At 33.6% G+C, this 25,367-nt stretch overlaps 3 protein-coding genes across 7 annotated transcripts; 1 reads left to right on the plus strand and 2 right to left on the minus strand.

Moving 5' to 3' along the window:
* Nucleotides 1-226: 226 nt before the first annotated feature.
* Nucleotides 227-4,611, minus strand: LOC112705637 (endoglucanase 2). 2 transcript variants are annotated; one of them, XM_025756514.3, is made up of 6 exons: nt 3,572-4,611; nt 2,811-3,094; nt 1,453-1,890; nt 1,176-1,323; nt 838-1,004; nt 227-753 (listed from the first exon to the last, which is right to left on the minus strand). In XM_025756514.3, exons 1-6 carry the CDS (start codon nt 3,786-3,788, stop codon nt 421-423), a joined length of 1,587 nt encoding a protein of 528 aa, XP_025612299.1. In that variant the 5' UTR covers nt 3,789-4,611; the 3' UTR covers nt 227-420. The 2 variants fall into 2 exon arrangements, with proteins under 2 accessions (XP_025612299.1, XP_072056494.1); XM_072200393.1 differs by lacking the exon at nt 3,572-4,611 and adding an exon at nt 3,290-3,411.
* An 11,191-nt stretch (nt 4,612-15,802) lies between these two features.
* On the plus strand, nt 15,803-17,953 carry LOC112705638 (L10-interacting MYB domain-containing protein). Its single transcript, XM_025756515.2, has 3 exons — nt 15,803-16,011; nt 16,789-17,124; nt 17,205-17,953. The coding sequence occupies exons 2-3, from the start codon at nt 16,795-16,797 to the stop codon at nt 17,787-17,789; spliced, it is 915 nt and encodes a 304-aa protein (XP_025612300.1). The 5' UTR covers nt 15,803-16,011; nt 16,789-16,794; the 3' UTR covers nt 17,790-17,953.
* A 320-nt stretch (nt 17,954-18,273) lies between these two features.
* On the minus strand, nt 18,274-20,489 carry LOC112705640 (probable diphthine methyl ester synthase). Of its 4 annotated transcripts, none has more exons than XM_025756517.3 (5): nt 20,127-20,489; nt 19,305-19,897; nt 19,159-19,198; nt 18,986-19,077; nt 18,274-18,779 (listed from the first exon to the last, which is right to left on the minus strand). In XM_025756517.3, exons 2-5 carry the CDS (start codon nt 19,807-19,809, stop codon nt 18,592-18,594), a joined length of 825 nt encoding a protein of 274 aa, XP_025612302.1. In that variant the 5' UTR covers nt 19,810-19,897; nt 20,127-20,489; the 3' UTR covers nt 18,274-18,591. The 4 variants fall into 4 exon arrangements, with proteins under 4 accessions (XP_025612302.1, XP_025612303.1, XP_025612306.1 ...); XM_025756518.3 differs by having other exon boundaries at nt 19,305-19,928; nt 20,127-20,439; XM_025756521.3 differs by having other exon boundaries at nt 20,175-20,424.
* Nucleotides 20,490-25,367: the final 4,878 nt, after the last annotated feature.

The following is a 25,367-nucleotide window of genomic DNA, read 5'->3' on the forward strand; positions in this document are numbered from 1 at the left end:
TCCGTGTATCATAGGCAATAACGGATCTAGCTTAGCCGTGTAGTTACAACTTACAACTTACAAGGTATCTTAATCTTTGATGGCAAAGTCATGTAGAATGTTCCAAGATTTGTGACGCAGATTTTTCGTGCAATTTAATGCAACCAAGGATCACCACTATACGGTGATCACCATACGATTTTTCGTAAACAAAATGTAGAAGATACGTTCTACAAACGTGCACCACTACAAAAAGAAGCTCAATTAATGCGCTAATAATGCCAAATCAAACTTTACATACACAAACGACTAACCTATCCAAAAGCCACAAGTTTACACTCATACAAACAAACATAATGATACAAATATAATATGCTACATTAAGCACCAATCTTTTTCATCCATTTTTAAGTAGAATTGAGGATGGCGAGGAACTACAGCTTACTTAAGAGATTGAGCGATAGAAGATGTGGTGACTAAACTCGATAACAGGCCAACTATTACAGCACTGTTATATGTGCTTGGTTCTGTTTGCATAGAATTGTTCCTGGAATCAATAAAAGTCTCATTCAAGAATGGTCCACCAACAAGTGCTCCAGTAGCAACATTGGGATTAGGATCAGCTGAGTCGAGCCACTGGAAGCCATCTTTGCAGCCAGTTTTTGCATCAGCAGGAATCGAAGCACCCCTGTGATGTACAAATTGCGGGTATTTATCTCCATATCCCACTAGAAAACTCATATGCATAGGGTTCTTCCCCAGTACGTAGTCAGCCTGCAAGTGTCATGAGATTTTCAATATGGACACGCATCAACTACTCTGGGATGGATATCTGTGCAAATAATAATGGATATGTACCTGAGATTTGGCAAAGTCTCGAAGATCTAATGGGCTATAGGAACTGGAATCACATTTTAGTTTTGCGGTCTGTGATGTAAGCATGTAGTCACTGTAAATAGCAGCCAAGAATGCAGAAGCAACAGGATGCTGCAGAGCGTTCCACTCACTGACCCATATGAGGCCCTCTGTATTGAAGAGAAATTAAATCACATGAAACGGGGATTAGAGAAGACATAGCAGCAGAAAAAGAAAGAGAGAAAAAAAGAAGTATTTCAATAGTTTCCTCTAATGGTAGTGTCGCTTCCTTGCTACTACCATCAAGTATCCAATAATATAGCATTAGAGATGGAAATTACTATCTGTTCTGCTTTGTGTGGCTGTTGGAGAATCTGGAAGAAGGCCACACATTACAGCCTCAGCTGATTTCCTGTAATTTTGTAGGCCAGAGCCGTATGAGCTTGAAATGTCCTTTGCCTTAAAGAAGCTTAATCTGGATAACAAAACCTGCACCAAGATCATAGAGTTATTGCTCAAGCATAATCCTTTTTCTATAGCAACATATATAACATCTAGTGATTGTATTCAGTTATTAAAAATCAAAATATTCCTTATTAGTGATTTAGTGAAAGATACTTGAGTTCCAGCAAGCTTGTTGTCCCAACTGAACCAGGTTGGACTTCCCCATTGTGCATAATCTTCTCCATTTTGACCAGTCACATACTTAAGGTAAGAATCATCATCCGTAGCATGATAGAGCCAGCTAGCTGCCCATAAAAGTTCATCACCGTATCCAGTTGAGTTATAGTATGTTGCAACATCAGGTATAGTCTCGCTATATATTCCTCTATTTTTATCTGCAAAAGTAAACAATTCCTTTGCATGCTTGAGGAGAGTGCTTGAATATGTAGAATCACTCTTTTTGAAGACCAAAGATGCCGAGGCCATTGCTGCTGCAGTTTCAGCTGCAACATCTGATCCAGGGCTAGATGCATTAATCTGTGTGAGAGGCCGTGGTTCAGTCATGGATTCAGGCCTATCCCAACATTTGTGATCTGAAACAGGATTTCCCACCTGTACCACCAATGATTTTGGGGAACTGAAACTAGTTAGGAAAGGGTTTAGCAGAAGCTAGTTGTGTATTAAAATCCTGAGAGTCCTAATTACAGAAGACAATGGTTGAAGGGGCAAAACATAACAGGGACAAAGAATTCTCCAAATTTATTCATAAAAGAATTCTCCAAAATTTATTCATAAAAGAATTCTCCAAATTTATTCATAACCATATGCCTATCCAACAGTCTAGAAATCAAGGGATATACAGTACACAGTCTCGCAAATCCCAAATCAATAGACTGTCATGAACAAGATCTCTTACCAAATCTCATGGCCTGTCCTGGCATTGGATCTGGTTCTTCTAAAGTTATATTGTCACTTTAGAGAAAAAAGTACATTATTAATCACCTTTGGATTAAGATAGTGGGGCTCACAAATAATAAATGTTGCAAATTTAAAGGTAATTAAAGTATCACTTTACTATTTTACTAGCATTGTTACTTTAGAGGATCTTTTTCCCCTGGCATTAGTACCACAAACAACAATTATGTTGGAAACTGAAAACCATAATGAAAAAACAATCTAGTTTTCATTTGAAAGTTGATCAATGTTTTTAAACTATAGGAAAACACGAATGTAGCTACATCATTGTTGTACTAAGAAAGATTTACACTTCCAGGTGAAGCTTGTAACTGTTTTCCAAATCAGTGGCTCCATATGAATTATTGACACTTTAAAATGTTTTCACCATGGATGAATTAAAATCGAATTCTAATGGACCAATGATACAGTCCAAGAACCACGAGGTATCCAGTGTGCTCATATCATTTTTAAGCATAGAAGATAGATAAATATAATAATTAAATTATGCGGGTAAACCAGATAACTAGCATATAAAGCCAGGGCATCAAATGGGGTTTGTTGAGCACAGTAGTAACCTGAATATAAAGAACATTGGGAGAAGGATGAGCATTGATAAGGTAATCAGTGATCCACTTGAGGGAATCTTTGGCCGGTTCCAACTGGCCAACAGCATCCATTTGATCTCCATATTCGAGAATAGCCCAAGATAACACAGTAGCAGTAAAAGCCATTGGAAACCCAAACTTCATGTGATCCCCAGCATCATACATTCCTTTTGACAGATCCAAATTTGCTTGGCTTCCATCCTTTAGAGCCGAATCCCCTCTCCAAGATATTTTGTTGTCAGTTAACTTTCCAGCTGCATCACGAAATATGATTGTTAACTCAAACATATAGAAAATCCAAGATAGTAGGAAAATAAGATCAGCAATACACCCAATAAAACAAGTAAACAAAATATGAAGCTTGTTACATTCTAGATCTCATAGTGATATATACATGCAACGCAAGATGCAACAAGTAAAACAAAACAAACAACATCAGCTACTATTACCAGTCTTTTCCCATCGATTTAGATAAGAGTAAGACGATAATATTTAACACATTAAAATCTAGGTACTTTTTAATAATTGCATCTCTTTCTCTTGTCGGTCTCCACCTCTTAACTACTTTCAATAATTTAAGCCGAGTCAAGAGTCAAGATGAGCAAAAAAAAAAAAAAAAAAGATATAAATAATCTGCAACATGATAAATCTGATAGAAAAGAAACAATAAATTGATTACGACGCATCGCAAACAAACAGCATTGTAAAATCCAAATACGAAAAGAGCATACATTTTTGTATATCAAAGAATTGCATGGAAGTTTTGAGTGCAGAGGAATATTTCTGGTCGATGGCGCCGGGAGGACCAGGTACCGGAAGTGGCTTATCGGAATGGGAGTGACCGATCTTCTTCTTAACGGTGTAAACGATAGCACCGACCACCAGAGCGAGAATCAAAAAGGCTATAAACCAGCCACAGCACCCTCCTGACTTCGATTTCTCTCCCATTCTGCAAAATGCGCTTCACAATGCTGAAAAATGAGAACTCCACCGCAGAGTTTGGGGGGAAAAAGGAAAACTTGGATCTGTACGGAACAAAACCACCCCCAAACTCAAGGCATTGCCATTTTGCTAACTACAATGCCGGTTGTTCCCTCTTCTTCAAAGAGAGAAACAGAATCCAAATTTTACTATGACCAATAACAATGGCAATGCCTATCTTCGGTAACAATTCAGTTTCAGATTAACAAATAACAAATTAATTAACAGAAAGGGGGAAAAGAAGTAACAGCCTGTAATAATACAGTGTGGAAACAGCGTAGCTGAATGGATGGAAACAATGCAGAAAATTGGGAACGTTGATTGAATTGGAATGGAATAGAATAGTCTACGACGACCAATGTTCCCGCTAGAGGATCTCGTTGGAGGTAGGCGTAGTTGAGATCTTGTGGTTTTGGGTGGTAAATGACGATTGTGCCCTTGCTGCTGCGTCGGTGGGTATTGGCCTATTGAGGGGCATAAGAGTCAATAAAGAGTCAAAACCATGTGACTGATGCGAGCTTCGTCGGTGGAGTTGTTATTGAATTTGGACCGTCGAGTGGTTATAATGAGAAGGACCCTTCATCTTAAGCAACCACATTAAAGCTTAAACCATTCATTTTACTTAAACCTTAATCAAACACTTAATGCAATTCCTTTTTTTTTTTTTCATTTTTTCGTTTATTTCTGCAAACGGTGGGTAGAAGATGCATCATTTGTTTTATGGTAGTAGACACTAGTATTAGGACATACTTGTTTCCCGTGTTGCTACTTATCTTATGGCATTTTTTGCACTTTCTATTTGTAGTTTTGATGAGTGGTGGTCTTCACGTTAATCTCATATTTGCCTTGTGGATACCACAAGAACTATTCTTAGGGGGAGGGGTTCGTGTCAATTTTCAATTCCACATTATAAATTAGTGTTGTTGAGTTGTTCCTATTGTACTCATCATCAATCCTTTTCCTTTTGAAAAAAGTAAAGCATCACAGAAGTCAGATCTGTAGCATGAAAAAGGATAACATATCCATTTTAACTAGGGTGTTCAAATCCAAATCGATCCAAATTAAACTGCTCATCTAATTCAATTCAAACCGAAAACTGATTAAAATCGCACTAATTCGGATTTGATTGGATTCTATTTTTTGCAAACCGATGGATTGGATCGGATTTCGGATCTACTTTTTATCCGATCCAATCCAATCCAAACCGCACAATGTGCTATAATATTATTATTTTATTATATATTTACAATTATATTTATAACATGTTCAATTTGTTATACATTTTTCTATTATTCATGTATTATTATTATTTAATAAATATTTTATGTTTAAAATATTATGGAAAAGTATACGTTACCAAGAGAGAGTCTGCCAATTATTACCAACACGTGATAAATTAGAATTAAACCATGATTAACTTAGATGTGGCTTTATTTAGTAGATGGGCTTCATGTCCAGCCCAACTCAAGTTGGCAGATTTTGGCAGATAAAAAATTGGTAACGTAGCACTACTGAAATATTATTTATTTATTTATTTTAACTAACCTATAATTTTATTTCTATTGTTATGTTATCATTGGCTTTTTAAGATATGTTAAGAGTTGTTATGTCATTGTTGATTATTTAAAAATTTGATGTTAAGATTTGTTATATGTATTTAATTTTTTTATTTAAAAAATCGCAAGTCCAAACCGATCTAAACTGCTTGTAATCGGATCGGATCGGATCGGATTTTCAAAAAAAGTTCATCCAATCTAAACCGCACTGCACATAAATTAAATGTTCGAATCAGATGACTTTTTCCTTGAAACCGAACCAAACCGCACCGCGAACACCCCTAATTTTAACAACTTTCATAATAGTGATTTATCAAATCAATGTATGCGAGATCTATGGAGTCGGCGGCTTGGCGCTAATTGCATATGGCTTTTGTGGTTCACGAATCTGGGTTCATTATCTAGGCCCAATAATGTATTTTTGGGCTTATTGTCCTTCGCTGTTCAATAAAAGTTGACCCAAACCAAAAACAATTAAAAGAATAAATGATACAAATTGAGTAGTGAGAAACTGAGAATGGGGGACGCTAGGGCAAAATTCTGTTTTGTTCTAGTTCTAGACTTGTAAGAAAACTGTTTTATTTCCCGTGCTTTAAATTATAATTTTAAATAATAAATATTATTTAATAAGAATATAAATTAAATTATTTTAAAATAGTTGATAATATATATATATATATATATTATATTATATAAATAATAATATTTAATATGTAATTTATTAAGAGTTAATTTATTTTTTAATTCTTTTTTAAAAATATAGTATGAGAAGATAATAATTTTATTTTTTTGGTTAAAGAATTTTTTGTATTTTTTATTATCTAATTAATTTAATTAATAATTTTTACTATTACTTTTCTACTAAAAAAATATATATTAACTTATATTGTTTTTATATTTGAATTGAGGTCAATTATTATAATTTTTATTTTAAATTTTACATTTTAATTGGTGAATTCTAAACTTGATATGATTAAGCTAACCATAGTAAACATTAATCATATAACAATTTTTTTAATTTTTTAATATGTGATTCATTACTTATATTCTATATGAATATTAGTGCACTCTAAAAAAATGCTAATTTAAATATTAAGATCAATTAACTTATCAGTTATATTCATTTTATATGAGTAAGTTAATAACCGTAAACATTAATCAGATAACGAGTCTTTTATTTCTTTATATGCGGTTCATAATCTATATTCTATATATATCATGAATATTGGTACACTCTTAAAAAATTTTAATTTAAAGATGAAGGTCAATCAATCTAACACTTATGTTCATTATAAACCGTCTTAATTAGTGAACCCTAAAATTTACATGAGTAAACTATCATAAATACTAATCGCACAATAACTTTTTTATATCTTGATACGCAATTTATCACCTACAATTTATAAATACTATGAATATTGGTAAAGTATAAAGAAATACAAATTTAAACGTTGAAGTTAAATATAATAGTGGCTTAATGTTGTTTGAATTATTAAATCTACATATATCCTAATTGATTAAATTATTTTTCTTAATCAATTATTAAATGTGAACATTTTACTGTCTGAATTCAAAATTTAAAATATTAAATTTTAGAGGTAAAGGCTAAATTATTCAAAAATAACTTTAAAAGATAAATTTACAATAAAAATAATATAGCTTGTGAACACCATGTGGAATTTAAGAAAAAAAATATTTAAAAACAACTACCATACGTCTTAATTGATGAATTCTAAAATTTACATGAGTAAATTAAATTACTGTAAATACTAATTACATAACGATTCTTTTATTTTTTTATATGCGATTCATCACTTGTATTCTATATATATAATGAATATTACTACACTTTAAAAAAATGCTGATTTAAACATTGAGGTCAATTAAGGCAACATTTATGTTCATTATAAATCTTACGTCTCAATTGACAAATTTTAAAATTTATATGAGTAAGTTAACAACTATAAGTACTATTTTCTATATGGTGATTCTTTTATTTTTTTATATGCAATTCATCACCTATATTCTATTGATACTATAAATATTAGTGAATTATAAAAGATGCTAATTTAAACGTTGAGGTCAAATATAATAATGGTTTAATGTTGTTTGAATTATTAATCTACATATATCATAATTAAATTATTTTTCTTAACTAATTATTTAATGTGAATATTAAATCCTTGAGTTTGGATAATACAATTATCCAAAGATACTTTAAAGGATAAATTTATAATACAAATAGTAAAACTTATAAATAGCATGTTGAGCTTAAGAAAAAAATCGCTTAAAAACAAAACTGATAATGGCAAACATAAGAAAAAAGTTTATACTGATAATGTCTAACAAAATAAAGCATCAAAGTAAAAATTAAAAAATTACTAACAAATATTTTTGTATTATTTAAGATATATTAAATTATAATATAGAATTAAATACTATGTAATTTAAATTAATAGATACAACTCTAAAAATAAATGTAAAAATTTAAAATTTGTTAGTTTGAATTTAGATTCATTTAAATAAATTAAAAAATTTAACATCATATTTAAAATTTAAAATTAAAAGAAATTATTTTATTTAAAGTTGTCAAAATTTAATAATCAAAATGAATAATGTAACATTTGAAATGCAAGGTATAATAATATTTTATTTTAAATATTAAATCTTAATTTAAAAATTTAATATAACTTTAATTTTTTTTTTGGGACTTGGTGCCAATAAAGCTGACCCAAAACGAAAAAATCATAACATGCATCGAAATCCAATCCACTTGAGACATAAGCTACCTTAAAATCTACCCACCAGTGATTCTGCATCTTAAGTTCTTAACTAAACTCCCTGCTGGGAGAGATGCAACAAACTCAGATCCAGACGACCCAATAGTCTCGACCATCGAGTCTCTCCGTCTCGAGCATCGCCACCTTCGCCTGGACAGCGTCGCCGCCCACCCACCATCCTCTTCTCAAAGCCACCTTATGAATAGCTATGTTATGTTCTGTGTCATTAGATTTATATTTTCGTTGAGACTTATGTTATTGTTGATGGATGGAATTGCTATGTATGTTGAAATGCTGGATTGTTGATGAGATTGTTATAAATTTATGTTTTCTTTCTTGAACTGCAGCATTACAACACTTTGTTTGCATGTACTTTTAAATTTATGTTTTCAATCTAATGGTTCTTACTTCAATAGATTCAGTAATGTTATTTACATATTACATTTTTCTTTGCTCCACCATGTTGTGTTGAACTTGTTGCTTAAAAAAAACATATTACATTCTGTTACTGCGTTGTGATGTACTTAATGTCATTTAGAGAGTGCTTATTCTTTATTTTTTTGTTTCTTTTTTTTCCTTTTATTCTCGGACACCAAAAAATACATTACATATTACATATTCAGATTAATTTAGGTTTTTATACTTTGGATATTGTAGTTAGATTTTTGATAAGTTATCCTTGTTAAAGTTTCTGACATAATCCTTGAAGATAGGTGATTTCTAGCCATTCATGGTTTTTACAAAAAAATAAATAAATAATAAAAAAAAATGTAATGCATTGTTGTTTTGGACTATTGCAGTGAGCTTGTTCTATTTTAATCATGCTTACTTGGCTCAAGTAAAAAAATAAATAAATATCAAAGGACATGTGATATCTTATTTTTTGTTTAAATCACATATTTACTAATAACTTGGGGAGGGAGAATTTGATAATGAGAACGAATGGAGACTTCAGTCAAGGGGGGAGAAGGAGAGAGGAACGGCAGCTCCATGATTCATTCATGTAAAACTTTTGATGACACACCAACCTTAAAAGACAGCAACCACATATTCAAAATCAAAGATAATCTTTTATGTATACTCAATATATGTTGTGACTGTCTGAATGATAATGAAGTAATTGTGTGTGATAATAGTGATGCTTGGACAAATAAAAAATTTGTAATGCATAGAAAATAGGTAATAAAAAAGAGGGATTGGATGAATTAGGTTCTTTTGCTTAAAAAGATTTTGCCTTTCTGATTAATGAATTATTTCTTTTTATAGGTAAAATTTACATCAATGATATGTTACAGAGTAGATTTTTAGAACATATTGGCCAAATTTTAAACACACTTGTTTGATGCTTTGAATTTATATTTATTATTTTTTTGAATTAACAGGTACTTTAATTAGGTATTGAAACTTTCATCCATGACCAGCATGTGGTAAGACTTTGGCTGGTAAGACTTTGGAGACTTCTATCTTTCATAGTTTCATCACATTTGATGACTTTTCAACGCCAATAGGAAAAAACAAACAAAACCTTCATGAAGAAGGATATGACACGTGGAGCTACAAAATCGAATTTTAAGATATTAATAACTAAGGATAGGACCTTTCTCTCTTAGGAGAGCAGCTTTCTCTCTTAGGAAGAGCGAAGTAGAACTCTAGTTCTAATCCTTGTGAGTTTAGCCTCATCAAAAAATCTATTCCAAATCCAACATTTCTATTTTACCCATGTGCGCACACCCACATGATCCATTTTATGTTAAAATTTTTTTTGCCTTTTTGTGCGTACGCACACACCTGTATGTAGGCACACTTTCAATTTACGTCCCTACCCGGAGCATTCGCACACATAAGTGCGTACATACATTTTTTTTCAAACATGCCTATCACGCGTACGCGTGCGTGCCTTCCATTCTCTCCCTATCACGCGTACGCCTGCCAGACGCGTATGCATCGCTCTCCATTTTCCTCGAGTCCCAAGTACGTGTGACTCACGTGTACGCGTGACCCTCCCCTGTTTCACATACTTCTTTTCTTCTCTTCTCTCTATTTCTTTTCTTCTTTTCTCTTCCCTTCCTTTCTTTCTTTCCTTCAACCATCATCCGTCATTATCCTTCACCCCCTACCATACTCTCCTTTAGTTAGTTAGTTAGTTGGTTTAATTTTCTATTTTAGTGATAAGTATTGCTTTATTGATTTGATTTGCTAATTCTGTTGAGATATTGCTACTGCATTATTGTTGCTATTTATTGTTGGCTATCTTTATTGAGGATATACTTTGTTGCTTGGCATTGAATTCTTCATGGTTAATTTTGTGCATACCAAGTACTTATGACATTGACTTCATAAATCTTGTTGGATTTCTAAATTGCATGTTGTAGCTAGCCACCATGTAATTTGAATTCACTATCTATTATTAGAAAATTGTATGTAGTTGATGCATTTTTTGTTAGGTGATGCTTGTTTAAGATTGATTTTTATTTAAGTCACCTAGTAGCATTGAAATTAAGAAATCATGAAATCGGATCATAAGCTTACCTAGTGACATTTTTTGTGTTTTTTAAGCTTTGTGGACTATGCTTGCTATGTTTACCACTTCATGTCAATTAGGTATTGCAAATAAACTTTAAGGTGTGTCATTGCTTGATGTGCAAGTTTTATATTTTATTTGGATGATTCACCATAGGCAACAAAGAAAACAGGAAGAAGAACACGCAGCAGCCGGTTGATCCACCAGCTGAAGGTGGCAATCCATATAGTCACCATACCCCCTTGCTCATCTTTCAATGCACCAAGGACGGTGCAAACTTTTAAATGTGGGGAGGTCATCCAACCGATCGACAATCTTGGGTGAAAAGTTCTAATCCCAAACACTTTTACATTCTCTTTGAATTCTTAATTGCATTTTCTTTCTTGGTTTGTATATATTTTTTGAGATCTATTTGCATTTTTCCTAGTTTTTTGCATTTCTTTTCATATATACATATATAATAAGCTTAGTTAAAATAATGAAATTTTCTAAGAAAAACATTCTTAATAGGGCATAGATATCCTAATTGATTTGAGTTGATATATATTTCATTGAAACTTGCTTGAAATATATTGTGAAACATGTTTTTGAGCTAAGAACACAAAAGCATGTGAGTTTTGAGTCTAATTGTGTGGTTGCATCATATAGCCACTATTTTCATTCTTGTGTGTGTTATTCTCTTCCTATGATTATAATCTTGGATTGGTTTAATTCTTTATGTCTATTGTATGAATGCACTTATATGATTGAGGCCTTTATTTCATTTGATATCACTTACCAAAATTGGCCTTACCCTTTTATCCATCTTTGTTAACTAATTTTATGCCTATTTAAATTTCCTTTTGTTCTTAATTTTAACACATCACTACCCTTAAGTGAAAAACAATAAATGTCCTTCATTTAGATCTTTGATTAGCTTAGACTAGTAAGAGTGTGTATCATCTAAGTGTGGAGAAGTTTGGAAATACTGGTAGACATAAAAGTGTATTTTTGTATTTTCATTGAAATCTTGGGAATTGGGTACATACTCATGCATTAAATGTTGAACCCTATGCATTAGTCTATCTTGTATATATTATGCTTAAAAAATAAAAAAAAAGAGAGAAAAAAAAAGAAAAAAAGCAATAAAAAGGGGACAAATGTTAACCCCAAAGTTTGAGAAATAAAAATAATGCATATGGGACATGAATTGAAAGAATGCATGAGTAGGGGTGGCAACACTACCCAAACCCGCTCCTACCCGCTCGGGGCGGGTAATTATCCGCCCCCGCACCGGGGCGGGTTTTAACGGGACGGGTTCTTGGGCGGGGCGGGGCGGAGTCGGGTTTAGGTTGAACCCGCCCCTACCCGCCCCGGTATATATAATATATATGTAAATATATATATTTTTAATATATAATATATGTAACATATATAAAATAATTAGTAAAATGATTAATAATATTATATCATATATAAATTTTTACTTTAATTTATACTATGTATGTAAATGGTGGTTATATAATTTTTAAAATTTAATTTTATTTGTTGGATTTAATAATTATAGGGGCGGGTAGGGGCGGGGCGGGTACCCGCAGGAGCGGGTTAGGGTTTAACATTTTACAACCCGCGGGTAGGACGGGGCGGGTTTGATGCGAGTTTTTTGTAGGGCGGGGCGGGGTCGGGTAGAGCAAAAATCCGCCCCTACGCGCCCCGTTGCCACCCCTATGCATGAGTGTGTGAAAAAGTGAAGAATTGGTAGTTAGGTTTGCATTTGAATTGTATAAGTTGTTATGTGTTAGGTGAGAGTTTAAGTTAATCAAAGATTCAAATTTCAAACTCACTTGACCATATATATAACCTTACCTTGACCCTAGCCCCATTACAATCTATGAAAAGTCCTCGTGATATTTGTATGAATGCATTAAATAAATGTCAATTGTTAGATGAAAAGAAAATCTTCGAAAGCATGATTAGAGGAGAATTGAGTGGATCAACCCTAAACACTTGAGCGATTAGAGCGTATACACATCCGGTGAAGGGTTCGATTGCTCAATTCTATGCTTCCATCTATTATTATTACTTATCTTGCAAGTTTGTAAATTTTTTTGTAAAACTCAGTTCAATTGTGGATTTGATTTGATTATTATTGCCTTATCCCTTATGTTCATATATGTATTTTTGAAAATTGATTTATTCTGACTAAGTAGTTGCATGTATTTAGGTAATTTGCATAGAGGTAGTTTACTATTTTGAATAAATGTAATACCTTTTTTTGTTTTTTTCTTGAGTTTAGCATCAGGACATGCTATTGTTTAAGTGTGGGAATATAATGAATCTATATTTTATGGTATTTATTTGCTTTAATTGAGTGGATTTTATTGACTTTTTTCATATTTATTCACCAAATTAGCATGATTTTGTCAATTCCTCCTAATTTGTGCTTAATAGTAAAAATATGCTTTTTAGGTCTTATAATTGCTAAATTTTATTCACTTTAATCCAATTCAATGCCTTGATGTGTTTGATGAGTGATATTAGGTTTAGAAGACAAAGATTGGAATGAAGGAATGAAGAAAAAACATGTAAAAGTGGAGAATTCATGAAGAAATGAAGTTTGGAAATCTGCCCAATCCCGCGTACGCGTAACCCACGCTTACACGTGACCAGAGACTTCATCAAGCAATGTGTACGCGTGACACTCAACACATGACTTCATTTAATGCAATACACTGGGGGAATTGTGGGCTTCCAGAGCCCAATCCAACTCATTTTTGAAGTTATTTGAGGCCGAATTCAAGAAGGACCAAGGCGAGAGTAATTAGGTTTAGATAGAATCATGCTTTAGGTTATATTCTAGAGAGAGAATCTTTCCATTCTCTCTAGAATTAGGTTAATTTCTCTTATATTTAGGTTTTATTTCTTGTCTTAATCTAGTTTCCTTTACTTTTTCTTGTTCTATTGCTTTAATTTTCTTAGTTATTCTTGTTAATTTCTTATTTTGATCACTTTAATATTTATGAACTCTTAATGAACTCTTAACCAACTTGAGTTGGTCGAGTGGTCAGCTCACTCGTCTGCTTAAGCAAGTGTCGGGGGTTCGAATCCCACCTTGTGCATGCAGCAATTCATTGGCTAGCAGCAGACCCTTAAATGAAGCTCAGATCTACGATGGATTAGTTTTTGAGCTGTCAGGTTGGGGGATACCGTGGGCAACCAAAAAAAATATTTATGAACTCTTTGTTGATTTTAATTTCCATTAATGTAATTTGATGTTTTTATGTTTATTGATGTTTAATTGAGTTGTTATTATTAATTTGTTGCATTTGGTAGCTTTAGATTTTATTTTTATTGCAATTTAACATGTTTTTATTTTCATGCACATCAAGTGTTTGATAAAATGCTTGGGTTAGTTTTAGTGTAATTTTTCACACTCTTGGATTGAAATTGAAGACTTTGGTGATCTTGAGTCATTGATGTCCATTCTTGATTGATATATTAGGGTAGTTAGTTGATTTGGTTTCCACTAATGCTAGTCTTTGACTAAGCTAATTGGTGAGTAGGCTAGACTTGTGGATTGAGATCAATTATGCCTATTTGACTTATCCTCGATGTCAGGGTTGACTAAGTAGGATTAACTCTTCATAATCATCATCTATTTGTGGTCAATGGCTAGGATAGGTAACCTTAACTCTCAATCCTTACCAATAGGTTTCTTAGCATTTGAATTTTCCTTTCTCTTGATTAATTGCCTTGAGTTTGATTCCTCTTGATATTTAGTTATTGTTTGTTTCTTTAATTTCTTGCTATTTATATTACTTGCTTCTTGCTATCAAACCCCATTCTCTTCATAGCCAATAATGGAGTACTCTATTACAATTCCTAGAGAGAATGACCCGGGATTTAAAACTCCCAGATAATTTGATTTGAATTGTAACAATTCTTTGAATTAAATTTTGATTGAGGGTCAATTGTCGGTTTGGAACTATACTTGCAACGAAGAAATTCTATTTTGTGAATTCCGAACCCACCTTTGGCCTTCATCAATGCTACGAACAGAATCATGGCAAGCTCATCCTTAACAGTAGAGGCAACATCGATTAGAAATACAGTAATCTTAGCCAGAAACCTTAACTTAAATAAAATTTTAATTGAATCGGATAGTCTTCTCATGGTACAAGCACTCAAATCAAACAATATAGAAGGTGAAGCAGAACCATTCTAAGACATATTCTAGATTGGATGAAAGAAGTGGAGAATGGTGGACTTACCTGGACTCCAGGGAGGGGAACCAATTGGCACACATGGCGGCAGTAATAGAAGCTGAGCGAAAGCTGGATAAGAATTGACCAGGGAACCCTCCTAATCCGTTACAAGACATACTTGAGAAGGAGGCTTGTCTAGCGAGCAGGATTGGATCAAATCCATTTGCAGGTTGGGCACAGGCTCCAACCAAAGTTGAGCATCAAACAAATCAAGGAAAGCAGCTTACATTGGGACTTCGGGGTAGAAGCTCATAAACCTACTTGGGATGCACAATCAACATTGGTTTCAACCACCCAACCTTAACCATTCAAGAAAGCTCCGCGAGATATCAAATTAAGGAAAATAGAACAAAGAAGGAGCAACAGATCCACATGGAGAATTAGAGACAAGATGCAGGCCAGCTCGCATTAGAAATTGGAGAAGCAGGGATATCCGTCCTCGAAATTGCTCTCTTTGCCTTGGATTTAAGGGGCAGGTCCACAACACAAGGCGATGAGTTTAAAAGAACCGTTCCGAGCTACGACAAAGGGGAAGCAAAGACGAATCATCACTGAACGTCTATGGTCGCAATTGAGGTTCCAAAGCATTTCCATGAGCTGTGAAAATGGCTTCAGATACCATGAAAGAGAGGTCACCATGGGTCGTCAACCGTTTCATCATCTTCGTTTAGAGCATGACTTCAACGTTGTTGTAAAATCAGAAAAGGTCTTTTCAATTCGTTTTTTTAGTGGTCTTAAGCCCAAACAAAAAAATGAGTAGTGAGAATAAATCTTTAAATTTTTTTCGATTAAAAAAATAAAATATAATTTCTAACTCTTTAATTTTTTTTTATATTTTTTTTATTCCACTAATATAATATATGATAAAAATTTACACTTTACTCAAAATTAAGTCCCGTGAGATAACTGATAAAATTTTTGGTAAGTGTGAGTAGGAATGGAAGGAGAGAGGAGCACAGAGAACCCTTGAGCGTGTGATTTTGCGTGTTTGCTCTTCGAAATAAAATTTCGATACATGGTTGCTTACTGCAATTCAGCAATTCCACTCCTTATGCAACCCTCTCACTCCCACACCGCCAAATTCCAAAGGTAAACCCAATCTCACTTCGCTGCTCTTCCTCTTCGATTATTCTGGTTTTGGAATTTGAATCGCTAGCCCCCGCAGGTTTCACTTTCATTCATCATTCATTTTCGCCTCAAACCTCCAACTATATTTGATATTCCTGCCTTGCAATACTTCTCTTCCTACTCTCACGCGTAAATTGATTGATGATTGAGATCCTAACTACAAACATTACTTGATAATTTAGGATTATTCGGCTCTTCTTCCATTATTTTTTAACAACATTTTAGTTGGTTATAGGCTTGCATTTGTCACGTACTCACGTTAACATGAATATGTTTTTGCACTGTTTCTGATCTAATAGGCAAGAATAGCAATTTCAGGTTAAAAGGTTTCCTTATTCACCGGTTCATCTATCGTTATTCGATTTGCTTTTGCTGTAAATCATTACAATTTTCTATAAATCAAAGTATACATGGCATTCATTTCAAAAAGATGTAAGCAATTATCAAAGTGCAAGTCGATTTTTTTAGGTTCTGTTGCACATGGTCTGTTCTACTTTTTAATTCATTTTTTTTGCTTGTGTTTGTAGGAGTAAACAGAATGATCATAGATTCATAGTAACATTTAGTGCCAACTCCATTTTTATTGAACTTATGTTACATTTCTCATTAAAATGCTCTTCCAAGATGATTATGCCTAACAATGAAATTGTTCATTGAAACTTGTGCAAGCTTTCAAGAAAGGGTGTTTTCCATAAGAATTTTATTAAATTAAGTGTTGATTTATGAACATTTCAATAGGTGTAGATGGACGTTGAAGTCGGTAATCAACCCAAGCAAGAGCGTTCAAGGACGAGATGGACTGCATCTCTTGACAAGATATTTGCAGATTTGGTTGTCGAGCAGATTCAACTCGGGAATAGACCAAACAATGTTTTTGACAAGAAAACATGGAATCACATTCGTGATGAATTTAATAAGCAAACAGATCTCAACTTCAATAATAATCAGTTGAGGAAGCATCTAGATGTTCTTCGGACACGCTTCTACAATTTGAGATCTGCATATGATCAAAATAATGACTACGTGATAGATGATTCCTGTTGCATTGGCTTTGAACTATGGGATGACATTGGGGTAAAATAGTCTATTAAAAATAGCATTGGTGTTATCTATCTCTATTTTCATTATGAAATTTTTATAGGTTTTGTCTGCAGGAACAACCTAGGCCTGAAACAGTTAAAGTGAAAGATTGTCCAATATACGAGCAACTCTGCACAATATTCACAGATTCAGCTGCAGATGGGAAATATGCCCAATCTAGTCACTACCAAGAGTTCAACAAGTCTGTTGGGATCGATGCTGCCGGCTCAATTTCATGTCCGGAAGCTGGGGTTTCACATTATCGGAACCCATCATCAATGAAGTCCTTACAAGGTAACACCTCAACTGCAGAGAAAGTAACAAAGAACTCGTTAGATAGGAAGAAGAAACGTCCATCTCAGACGCTAATTCCTAGTCTGGATCAAGATAGCTGCGATGTTATAGCAGAAGCCTTGCTAGAGATGGTTGCTGCTTCAAGGTTAAGGACAATTGTTCCAACTGAAAATGATGATAAATTCTCCATAACTAACTGTATTAGGGCTCTGGATGAGATACAAGGCATTGATCAACTTCTCTACTTTTCTGCATTGGACCTTTTTGAAGACCCTAATTTAAGGGAGACCTTCATTTCTTTAAAATGTGATAAGATACGTCTGACATGGTTACAAGGGAAGTGTGGTAAGAGTGCCTTCCGTTAGATTTAGGCCAGCTTTAGCTGTATTTAAGCATATTAACATTGTCCATATCTTGCGGATATGATTCCATTATTATTCTTTCCAATGTGATTATAGCTAGCTATTTATACCTGACCTATTGTGTTAAATACTTACATTTGCTTATAAATTAATGCTTGAGCGTTGAAGTGTGATCAGTAATCAGTTAATTTTGACTTGAATGTATGTGAGTTTCAACATTTCGATAAACCAACGAAATCTGCAATCATTTTTGTTTCAAATGAATTTTGATTCTAATGCATTCTAATGATAGAAAAATTGAAATAACTATTTGATTTCTTCGATAGGAAATTGATCAATGACAAAGTTTCAATCTGTCAATATTGATATGAGATTTATGCTATATAAAAAGGTGAATTCTAATATGATTATATTACAGTAGCTATGCAAGTGTTGTTGACATTAAAGTCACACTTATTAAAAAAACATTGTTTAACAATAAAAAGAATTACTTTAACTTTAACAACACTTTTTTAAATATCATAATTACCGTAACAACCGTAGAATAACCTCAAGTCAATTCAGCTTTTAAACCCTGGACAGCTGGACTTGAAAACAATTCAACTAAACCATCTCTGATTCTTTAGCCATGCGTTCATTCTAAAGCATAAAGTGAGAAAAAAACAAAAATCCAAGTGTCTAATTCTTTAGCCTGTAATGAATTCAAATTCCACATAAACTTCGACTGTAGAAACTAGAAACTCCACACTAACAAAAATTCAAAATTTGCAAAATTCAAATGTTCCTGCAACCTTGTAAGTGGTAACTAGGTCCTACATCTGTAAAACTCGAGCATTTCTTCCTCTAATGGATGGGTATTGCCTGTTATGACAAGGCAGTGTAAAGGGGCTCCAAAATCAACCATCTGCAGCTGCTTCATTGTTCCAGCTATAATCATCTGATCGTCACTTCCTAGCCGAGCAAACCCAACACACTGGGTATCTTCAGTGTAGGCTGCATGCCAAAGGGAGGGAAAAGTTGTATTTAGCTTGTTAATAATATTTCTTATGAGGGTATCAAAGGGAATTCTACAACTATGATAGTAAAGAAGATTTGTTCTTAACCAGCACGTAACAACATATCAAAATCAATTAAAAACATTTTAGCATGCCAAAGTGAAGAAGCATAGCATTTATGATTGAGGAGAATATTGAACTGACCAGGTTGTTGGCGCTCTTGCACAACCTCCAAGAGCTGCTCAATGGCTGTGTTTATGGTCATATATCTGGGGGGTTCATAGGTTTTTCTTCCTCTGAAAAAAAAATGCATCAATAATGAATAAAACCAAGAGGAAGAAGTTGAGTAAACCAAACCAAACCAAACCAAACCCAACCTTGCCAGAGATTCGAGGGTGGGCTCCTTCACACGAATATCTGCAGTGAACCCATCGAATTTGAAAACCGAAGTAGAATTTGTCAACACAGAGAAATAGCAGAGAAAGTAAGAGAGTAGGTGAGTGAGTGAGCGAGTGAGTGAGACCTAACAAGCAAAGTGTGTGGAGTCCCATGGTTCGATTACTGTGAATCTTTTCATAGAAGCTATCGGGCCTCCAAGAGTCAGTGAAGAACGGAATGGAAACAGTTTCGCCATAGCGATACAGTTGGAGACCGCAGATGCCAATAGCATTCATGACAGAGGCATTGTGCACACTCTGGACATGAATCCCCATCTTCTTAGCTCTAACAACAAGGTCAGTGTGGGTTGTGGCCCCAAAAGGGTCCCCAACAACGAGGAAGGCGACATGGGAGTGGCGAGCTTCTTCAAGAATGTGATGGGCTTTCTCTTCCACCATCTCTCTGTCTGCTAGAGTTATAGTTTTCCCATACAGCTTTTCCAGGTTGGAGAGGCCATGAGAGTCGAGCCCAAATGAGAGGAGGGAAGTGTAGGATTCCATGTAAACTTTTTCGCAGCTCTTCACTGCTTCCAACCCCCTCAACGTTATGTCTCTCTCATCTCCCAATCCTAATCCAATTATGAACAGCATTTCTTCTTCTTCCTGTCTCTACTTTTTTCCCAACTGTCCACCCTCACTTCCTAGTTTAGTCTCAACTTGTCTTTAAGCCATAAAACCCCTAAACGCCATTATCCAAACCTCCATTAAAACTGAACAAATCAAGTATATAAAATTACTCAAGAACAAATGCTATGCCTAAAAAAGTGATATTCTCGAATCAAGTAAGACAAAACTTCAGGTCCTAAAGAAGGATTAAATATGATATTAAAAACTTATATCCTTAAAAAAACATGACGGTGGATATTTCTTAAAATGATTTCGCTTAGTGAAAAAAATTGAAAGCTCACCTACACTCACTGCAGAAGCAGACGCAAAGTCAGGGACGGACTGGGTACCTGGGGTTGCAGCACCGTTGCAGAGGCAGGCCACCGGCGAGGAGGGTTGGCCGCACGCAGAGCTTCGGACGACACAGAACAGCGGACGACAGGCACACAGTCGAGGCACAGGGCACGGCGGAGTGAGGTAGAGAGGTGAGACTTGAGAGTGAGTGAAGCTGTGCTCAGTTGGGAGACTTGGGAGAGAGTGACTTCAGGTTGGGGATCAGGGTGTCGTTAGGAGACGAGGGTTTTTGATTTTTTTTGTTCTGTTTTCAAATTCATAAACCAAACCACATTGTAGTGTAGGATTTTTTTTTTAAAAATAAATAAAAAACACTATCATTTTTACCCACAAAAGTTTTAAATGCTAACAAATTTACTTGTGAAAAAAAAAGAAAATTATAGTTATACTCGTAAAAAAGAGTTCTATACGATAAAATTATCCACATATTAAAAAATCATCTAAAAATTTTAAATTATCATTTTTCTAATCCTAATGTTAACATCTTTCTTTTAAATCTCAACATTTCTTTTTTTTTATGAATTTTTTTACTTTTATTGTCAAGACTACTACCATCACCGTTGTTACTAATTATCAATCTCACATTCCTCCTCCTTCATTGTCACAAGAACACCACCACCACTACCACCACCAAAGCTATGGTATGCTCTATGCGAGTGAGAACATTCTTGAGTCTATGACATCTAAATTCTTACATAACTTCACTCGACGTCCCAATTTATTATGAGTCTCTCTCTCGCTACTGACGCATCCAAGTTTCTTTCTCTCCCCCATCCTGTTCTCTCTTTGTGAAACACTCAAACAACGACCACTTTTTTCTCTGACTTCACTATCCTCTCTTTTTGTAATTTCTAGTTTGTGTTCTATTTCTGCTGTTGCTCTGTAATCTCTCTCCGGCGTGACTGTGATATCTGTACTCATAGTCATCACTACTACCTCCAAGATCGATGATGGAACAGTGGTGATGATTGTAGTTTCTCAAGAGGTGGTGGATTTGGATTTTGACATGGCTGATTTTGGAAAATTCTAACCCTCTAGCTCATGATTTGAAAAAGAAAATGATTGCAGAACAAGATGAAGAAGAAGAAGAAGAAGCTAAGATCAAGTGAAACAGGTGCTGCTTTGCTATTGCCATGCTCGATCATCGTTGTCGTTGTTGTGACAGTGGAGAAGGAGGAAGGTGAGGATGACGGTTGGTGGCAGCAGCAGCGGTGGTGTTGGTGAAGGAGGTGATGAAATCCATGAAAAGAAGATTTGGAAGAGAAGTATTGAGATTAGGGTTAGGAAAAGGGTAATCTGAATATTTTAGGTGATTTTTTAGTTTTGGTTAATTTTGTCATACGAAACCTATCTTTCCTGAGTATAACTATAGTTTCTTTTCTTTCGTGGGTAAAAATGGTAGTTTACTCAAAAATAAATAAAGCACATTTATCATAACTGAACCGGTAATTAATTCGGTCATACGACCGAATCACTGGTTCAATCGATGGGTCATTGGTTCACTTGATTATCAAAAATTAAAATGCATGTCTTCACAAACATTTTAATAACAATCAAATATCAATTCTTAGACATAACTAATAATACAAAAATAGATAATAAACTAGTCACTAGTACAAAATACCTTCTCAATTTAAATGAACAAGAAAAATAAATCAATAAATTGATGATTAACAAACTAACCAAATTCAAATCTATTCCTATAGCAACAAATTCATCTCATCGATAATTTTCAACAACAAATTCAACTATGATAATTTTCAGCGATAAAAAAATTGAGCTAAGTGATTATTTCAGTAAGACAACAATAAATTCAAGGTTCCGTGATAATAATTAGTAACAAATTCAACTCAGTGATAATTTTTAGTAACAAAAAAATCAATTAAGTGATTATTCAACAATACAGCAACAAATTCAAGGTTCAATTAGTAACAAATTCAACTCAATGATAATTTTTAACAACAAAAAAATCAATTAAATGATCATTCAGCAAGATAGCAACAAATTCAAGGTTCAATTAATAAAAAATTCAATTCAATGATGATTTTCAGCAACAATCAAATTTAGGTTAAGTGATTATTTCAGCAAGACAGCAACAATTATAACATTTGGAAGCATCAAGCATGGCTTATGATCCAAAGTCCAAACTCTCGAAATGGAGCACCATCTAGATCCATCTAAAACACCTGTAAGATATGTAACACTCTACGACACAGAACTTTATACCTAGGACGTAAATCAAAGGTGGTGAGGCGCCACGACCTCTAAAACAAAATACGTAAATAGATATATACAAATAATAGTTTAACGAGGAGTCTTGAAAAAAAAGTTAAACGAAACACCAATAGAAAAGCACATCACTCTCAATCGGGTCAACGCAGAAATAGCAAAAGCCCACCTAACCCGCACCGCTTAAACCCAGGATTGCCTCTAGCATTCCCAGGACTTTATATCTGAGTGACGGCGTTCTAGGATTGCCTCTGACATTTCCAGGACTTTATATCTTATGTGCGTGACACCTTTACCATACTGAGAACCTTTGGTTCTCACCCCATACTGTATTGTTGTTTTTCAGATGCAGGTCGAGAGGCTCCTCGGTAGGCGTCTGGACTTCTATAGTAGAGTAGTTTCTGGGTTTTATAGTTTATATTTATATCTGTACTTAACTCTTCGACCAACTACTTTATTTTGTACCTCTTAGAGGTTTATGGAGAATTAGGGTTTATCTTTGTATTTTGGATTCTTTTTAGGGTATGTATATATGTATGTAAATAACTAAATATCCTCCGGCCAGCCTTAGCTTCGCAGGCTGAGTCAGGAACTTGTTATTTTGTACTTTTGGTCCTCTATTCCCACTTTTTGTTTATTTATACTTAAGAATTTTAGATTTCTTCGCACGCAAGTAACCCGATTTTCTGAGTGTTGCGCTTTTCGTCTTGCGAATTTGTTTTACCCGTTTTTCAAGACTCCCCGTTTATTGTATTCTTTTCAATATTATTATATATATATTTTGTTTTAGAGGTCGTAATATTACACCACCTCTACTTTACGGCTTAAGCATAAAGCTCTGTATGGTAGGGTGTTACATGTTGGCACCTTAAACTTTCTCATTTGATTTTACATAATAAAATTGATTATTAACTAGTTAAAAACTTTAAAATTCAGTTAGTTTTAACTGGTTATAAAAGTAAAAATTAATTTTAAAATAAAAATACGATTTTATATCAAAAGATTAGTTTTTACACTAAAATGTCGACTTTTATACTAAAAAATTGGTTTTTACACAAAAATTATTTTTTTTACATAGTAAAATCGATTTTTACACACCAAGCCAAATTTTTACCTTCTTTTTAAATTGAATTTTTTAATCTAAAAATTATATTTTTTTAATTTTAAATAATATACAGCAACCAAAAGATTTTAATTTTTTAATAAAAACCAAATAGTTTTAGAATATAACGAATAACAGGATAAAAAAAACTGAAATAAAAACAAAAATAAATAGTTAAATTCTACCAAGTTATTTGAAACATCTGTCCATTATGTCTAATATCTAGAATGTTTAGAACATGACTAAAGAAAATATAAACAATCATTAGCTAGATTTTATAGTCATCCTCAAGCGCAATTAAACTTTAAATCCATAGAACAAGTAATGTCTTCTGATAAAATTAAATTTGCACAAAAGCACTATATATATCAAGCTAACTAACAGAGAAAAACTATAAAATAGATATTTGGAATCAATAAATTATCATATGATATATTTAAGAGACATTTAATACTCAATTTATCTTATTCAACCTTTTCAAGCTCTTTGAAATTTTCAGGTTTAAAAGAAGAGAAAAAGTCTTCATTAAGACAATCTTCGGTGCATATAAGTACTTCTACTATTTTGGGAGTCAATGAACTACGATATTGATTAATGATTCTTCCTCCCATATTATAAACAGACTCAAAAGCTACTGTTGAAACTATTATAGCCAATATGTCCCGTGCCATATGCATATTTGTCAGGACAGAAAATCGATTCAAGTTAGCCTTCCACCACCCTAAAATATTCAAAGGCTTATTATCTAGCTCACAATCTTCATTCAAATAACGATCAAGTTCAGATTTAAGATTAAATTTGTGATCGGTTGATTGGTGATACAACCCCATATCATAAATGTCTTTGGTTTTATCACTTGTACTCGGTTGGAAGAGCGTATCATCTTGATTTTTTTCAACTGCACCTTGATATAAATTATAAAGTGAATGAAGACAAAAAGATAACTTTGTCTTCAATTCACTGCCCACTTCTGCACTAGACACCACTTAACATAATTCAATTTATGACAAGAATCTAGAACTACAGCAATTAACAACATGTTAATAGTTTTTATATTTTTCAATACTTATTGTGTTTTGCTTCCATCTTACTTGCCATAAGATTTATGCTCAAATCATCATCATTAAGATATTGTTAAATCCTCCTTTCAAGAACAAATATATTTTTTATGTACAAATTATTGGTGACATAAGAGGATCCAAAAATACAAAAATAGCATCATAAAATATCTCCAAAAATAGTAAGATAGACTTGGCACGCATAATCCCAATCTTAAATTGAAGATGTCCCTCTTCTCTTGTTTAATTTTACAACAAATTTTTTTGTCTTGCATTTCTAATAGTTCAAATGCCTTCTGATGTTTTAATGCTGCTACTAACATCAAGTATGTAGAATTTCATCGCGTTTTAACATCTAGGTAAACAAGATTTTTATATGGAATATTCTCTTGTGCAATGCATGCCTTCAACCTAGTTAATCTTGAATTTGAAGATCTAACATACTTCACAGCATCTCAATTTTCGGTATCCGAATTATTAATCTCCTTCCGTCCATCCTTCACAATTAGATTTAAAATATCCACACAGCACTGCATATGAAGATGCTCTCCATTCAAAATTGAACTCTTCCAAGAAATCAGCCTTCTTTTTAAATACATAACTCCTACATCATTAGACAATACATTATCAACTGTGAAACTCAAAATCTTGTTTGAGCCATAATCTCTCCAGTGTGGTTGGCGACTTGGCAAAAATTTAGTATTTTCTTCTGCAACTTTCAATCCACATCAATTAAATGAGGAGTCAAACACATATCCGCCATATTCTGATATGAACTCCAATTATCAGTCTTAAGATAA

This window comes from Arachis hypogaea, chromosome 8 (genome assembly GCF_003086295.3).
Source record: "Arachis hypogaea cultivar Tifrunner chromosome 8, arahy.Tifrunner.gnm2.J5K5, whole genome shotgun sequence".
Classification (NCBI taxonomy): domain Eukaryota; kingdom Viridiplantae; phylum Streptophyta; class Magnoliopsida; order Fabales; family Fabaceae; genus Arachis; species Arachis hypogaea.

Excerpts from the sequence above, each read along its gene's own strand:
- LOC112705637 (XM_025756514.3), bottom strand. The coding sequence starts at position 3,788 with ATGGGAGAGAAATCGAAGTCAGGAGGGTGCTGTGGCTGGTTTATAGCC. Across the intron at positions 3,095-3,571 it reads ATTCTTTGATATACAAAAAT|CTGGAAAGTTAACTGACAAC; the intron begins GTATGCTCTTTT and ends TTCGTGATGCAG. Across the intron at positions 1,891-2,810 it reads CCAATGTTCTTTATATTCAG|GTGGGAAATCCTGTTTCAGA; the intron begins GTTACTACTGTG and ends TTGGTGGTACAG.
- LOC112705638 (XM_025756515.2), top strand. The coding sequence starts at position 16,795 with ATGGACGTTGAAGTCGGTAATCAACCCAAGCAAGAGCGTTCAAGGACG. Across the intron at positions 17,125-17,204 it reads AACTATGGGATGACATTGGG|GAACAACCTAGGCCTGAAAC; the intron begins GTAAAATAGTCT and ends TTTTGTCTGCAG.
- LOC112705640 (XM_025756517.3), bottom strand. The coding sequence starts at position 19,809 with ATGCTGTTCATAATTGGATTAGGATTGGGAGATGAGAGAGACATAACG. Across the intron at positions 19,078-19,158 it reads ACCCTCGAATCTCTGGCAAG|AGGAAGAAAAACCTATGAAC; the intron begins GTTGGGTTTGGT and ends TTTTTTTTTCAG. Across the intron at positions 18,780-18,985 it reads GCAAGAGCGCCAACAACCTG|CCTACACTGAAGATACCCAG; the intron begins GTCAGTTCAATA and ends TTTGGCATGCAG.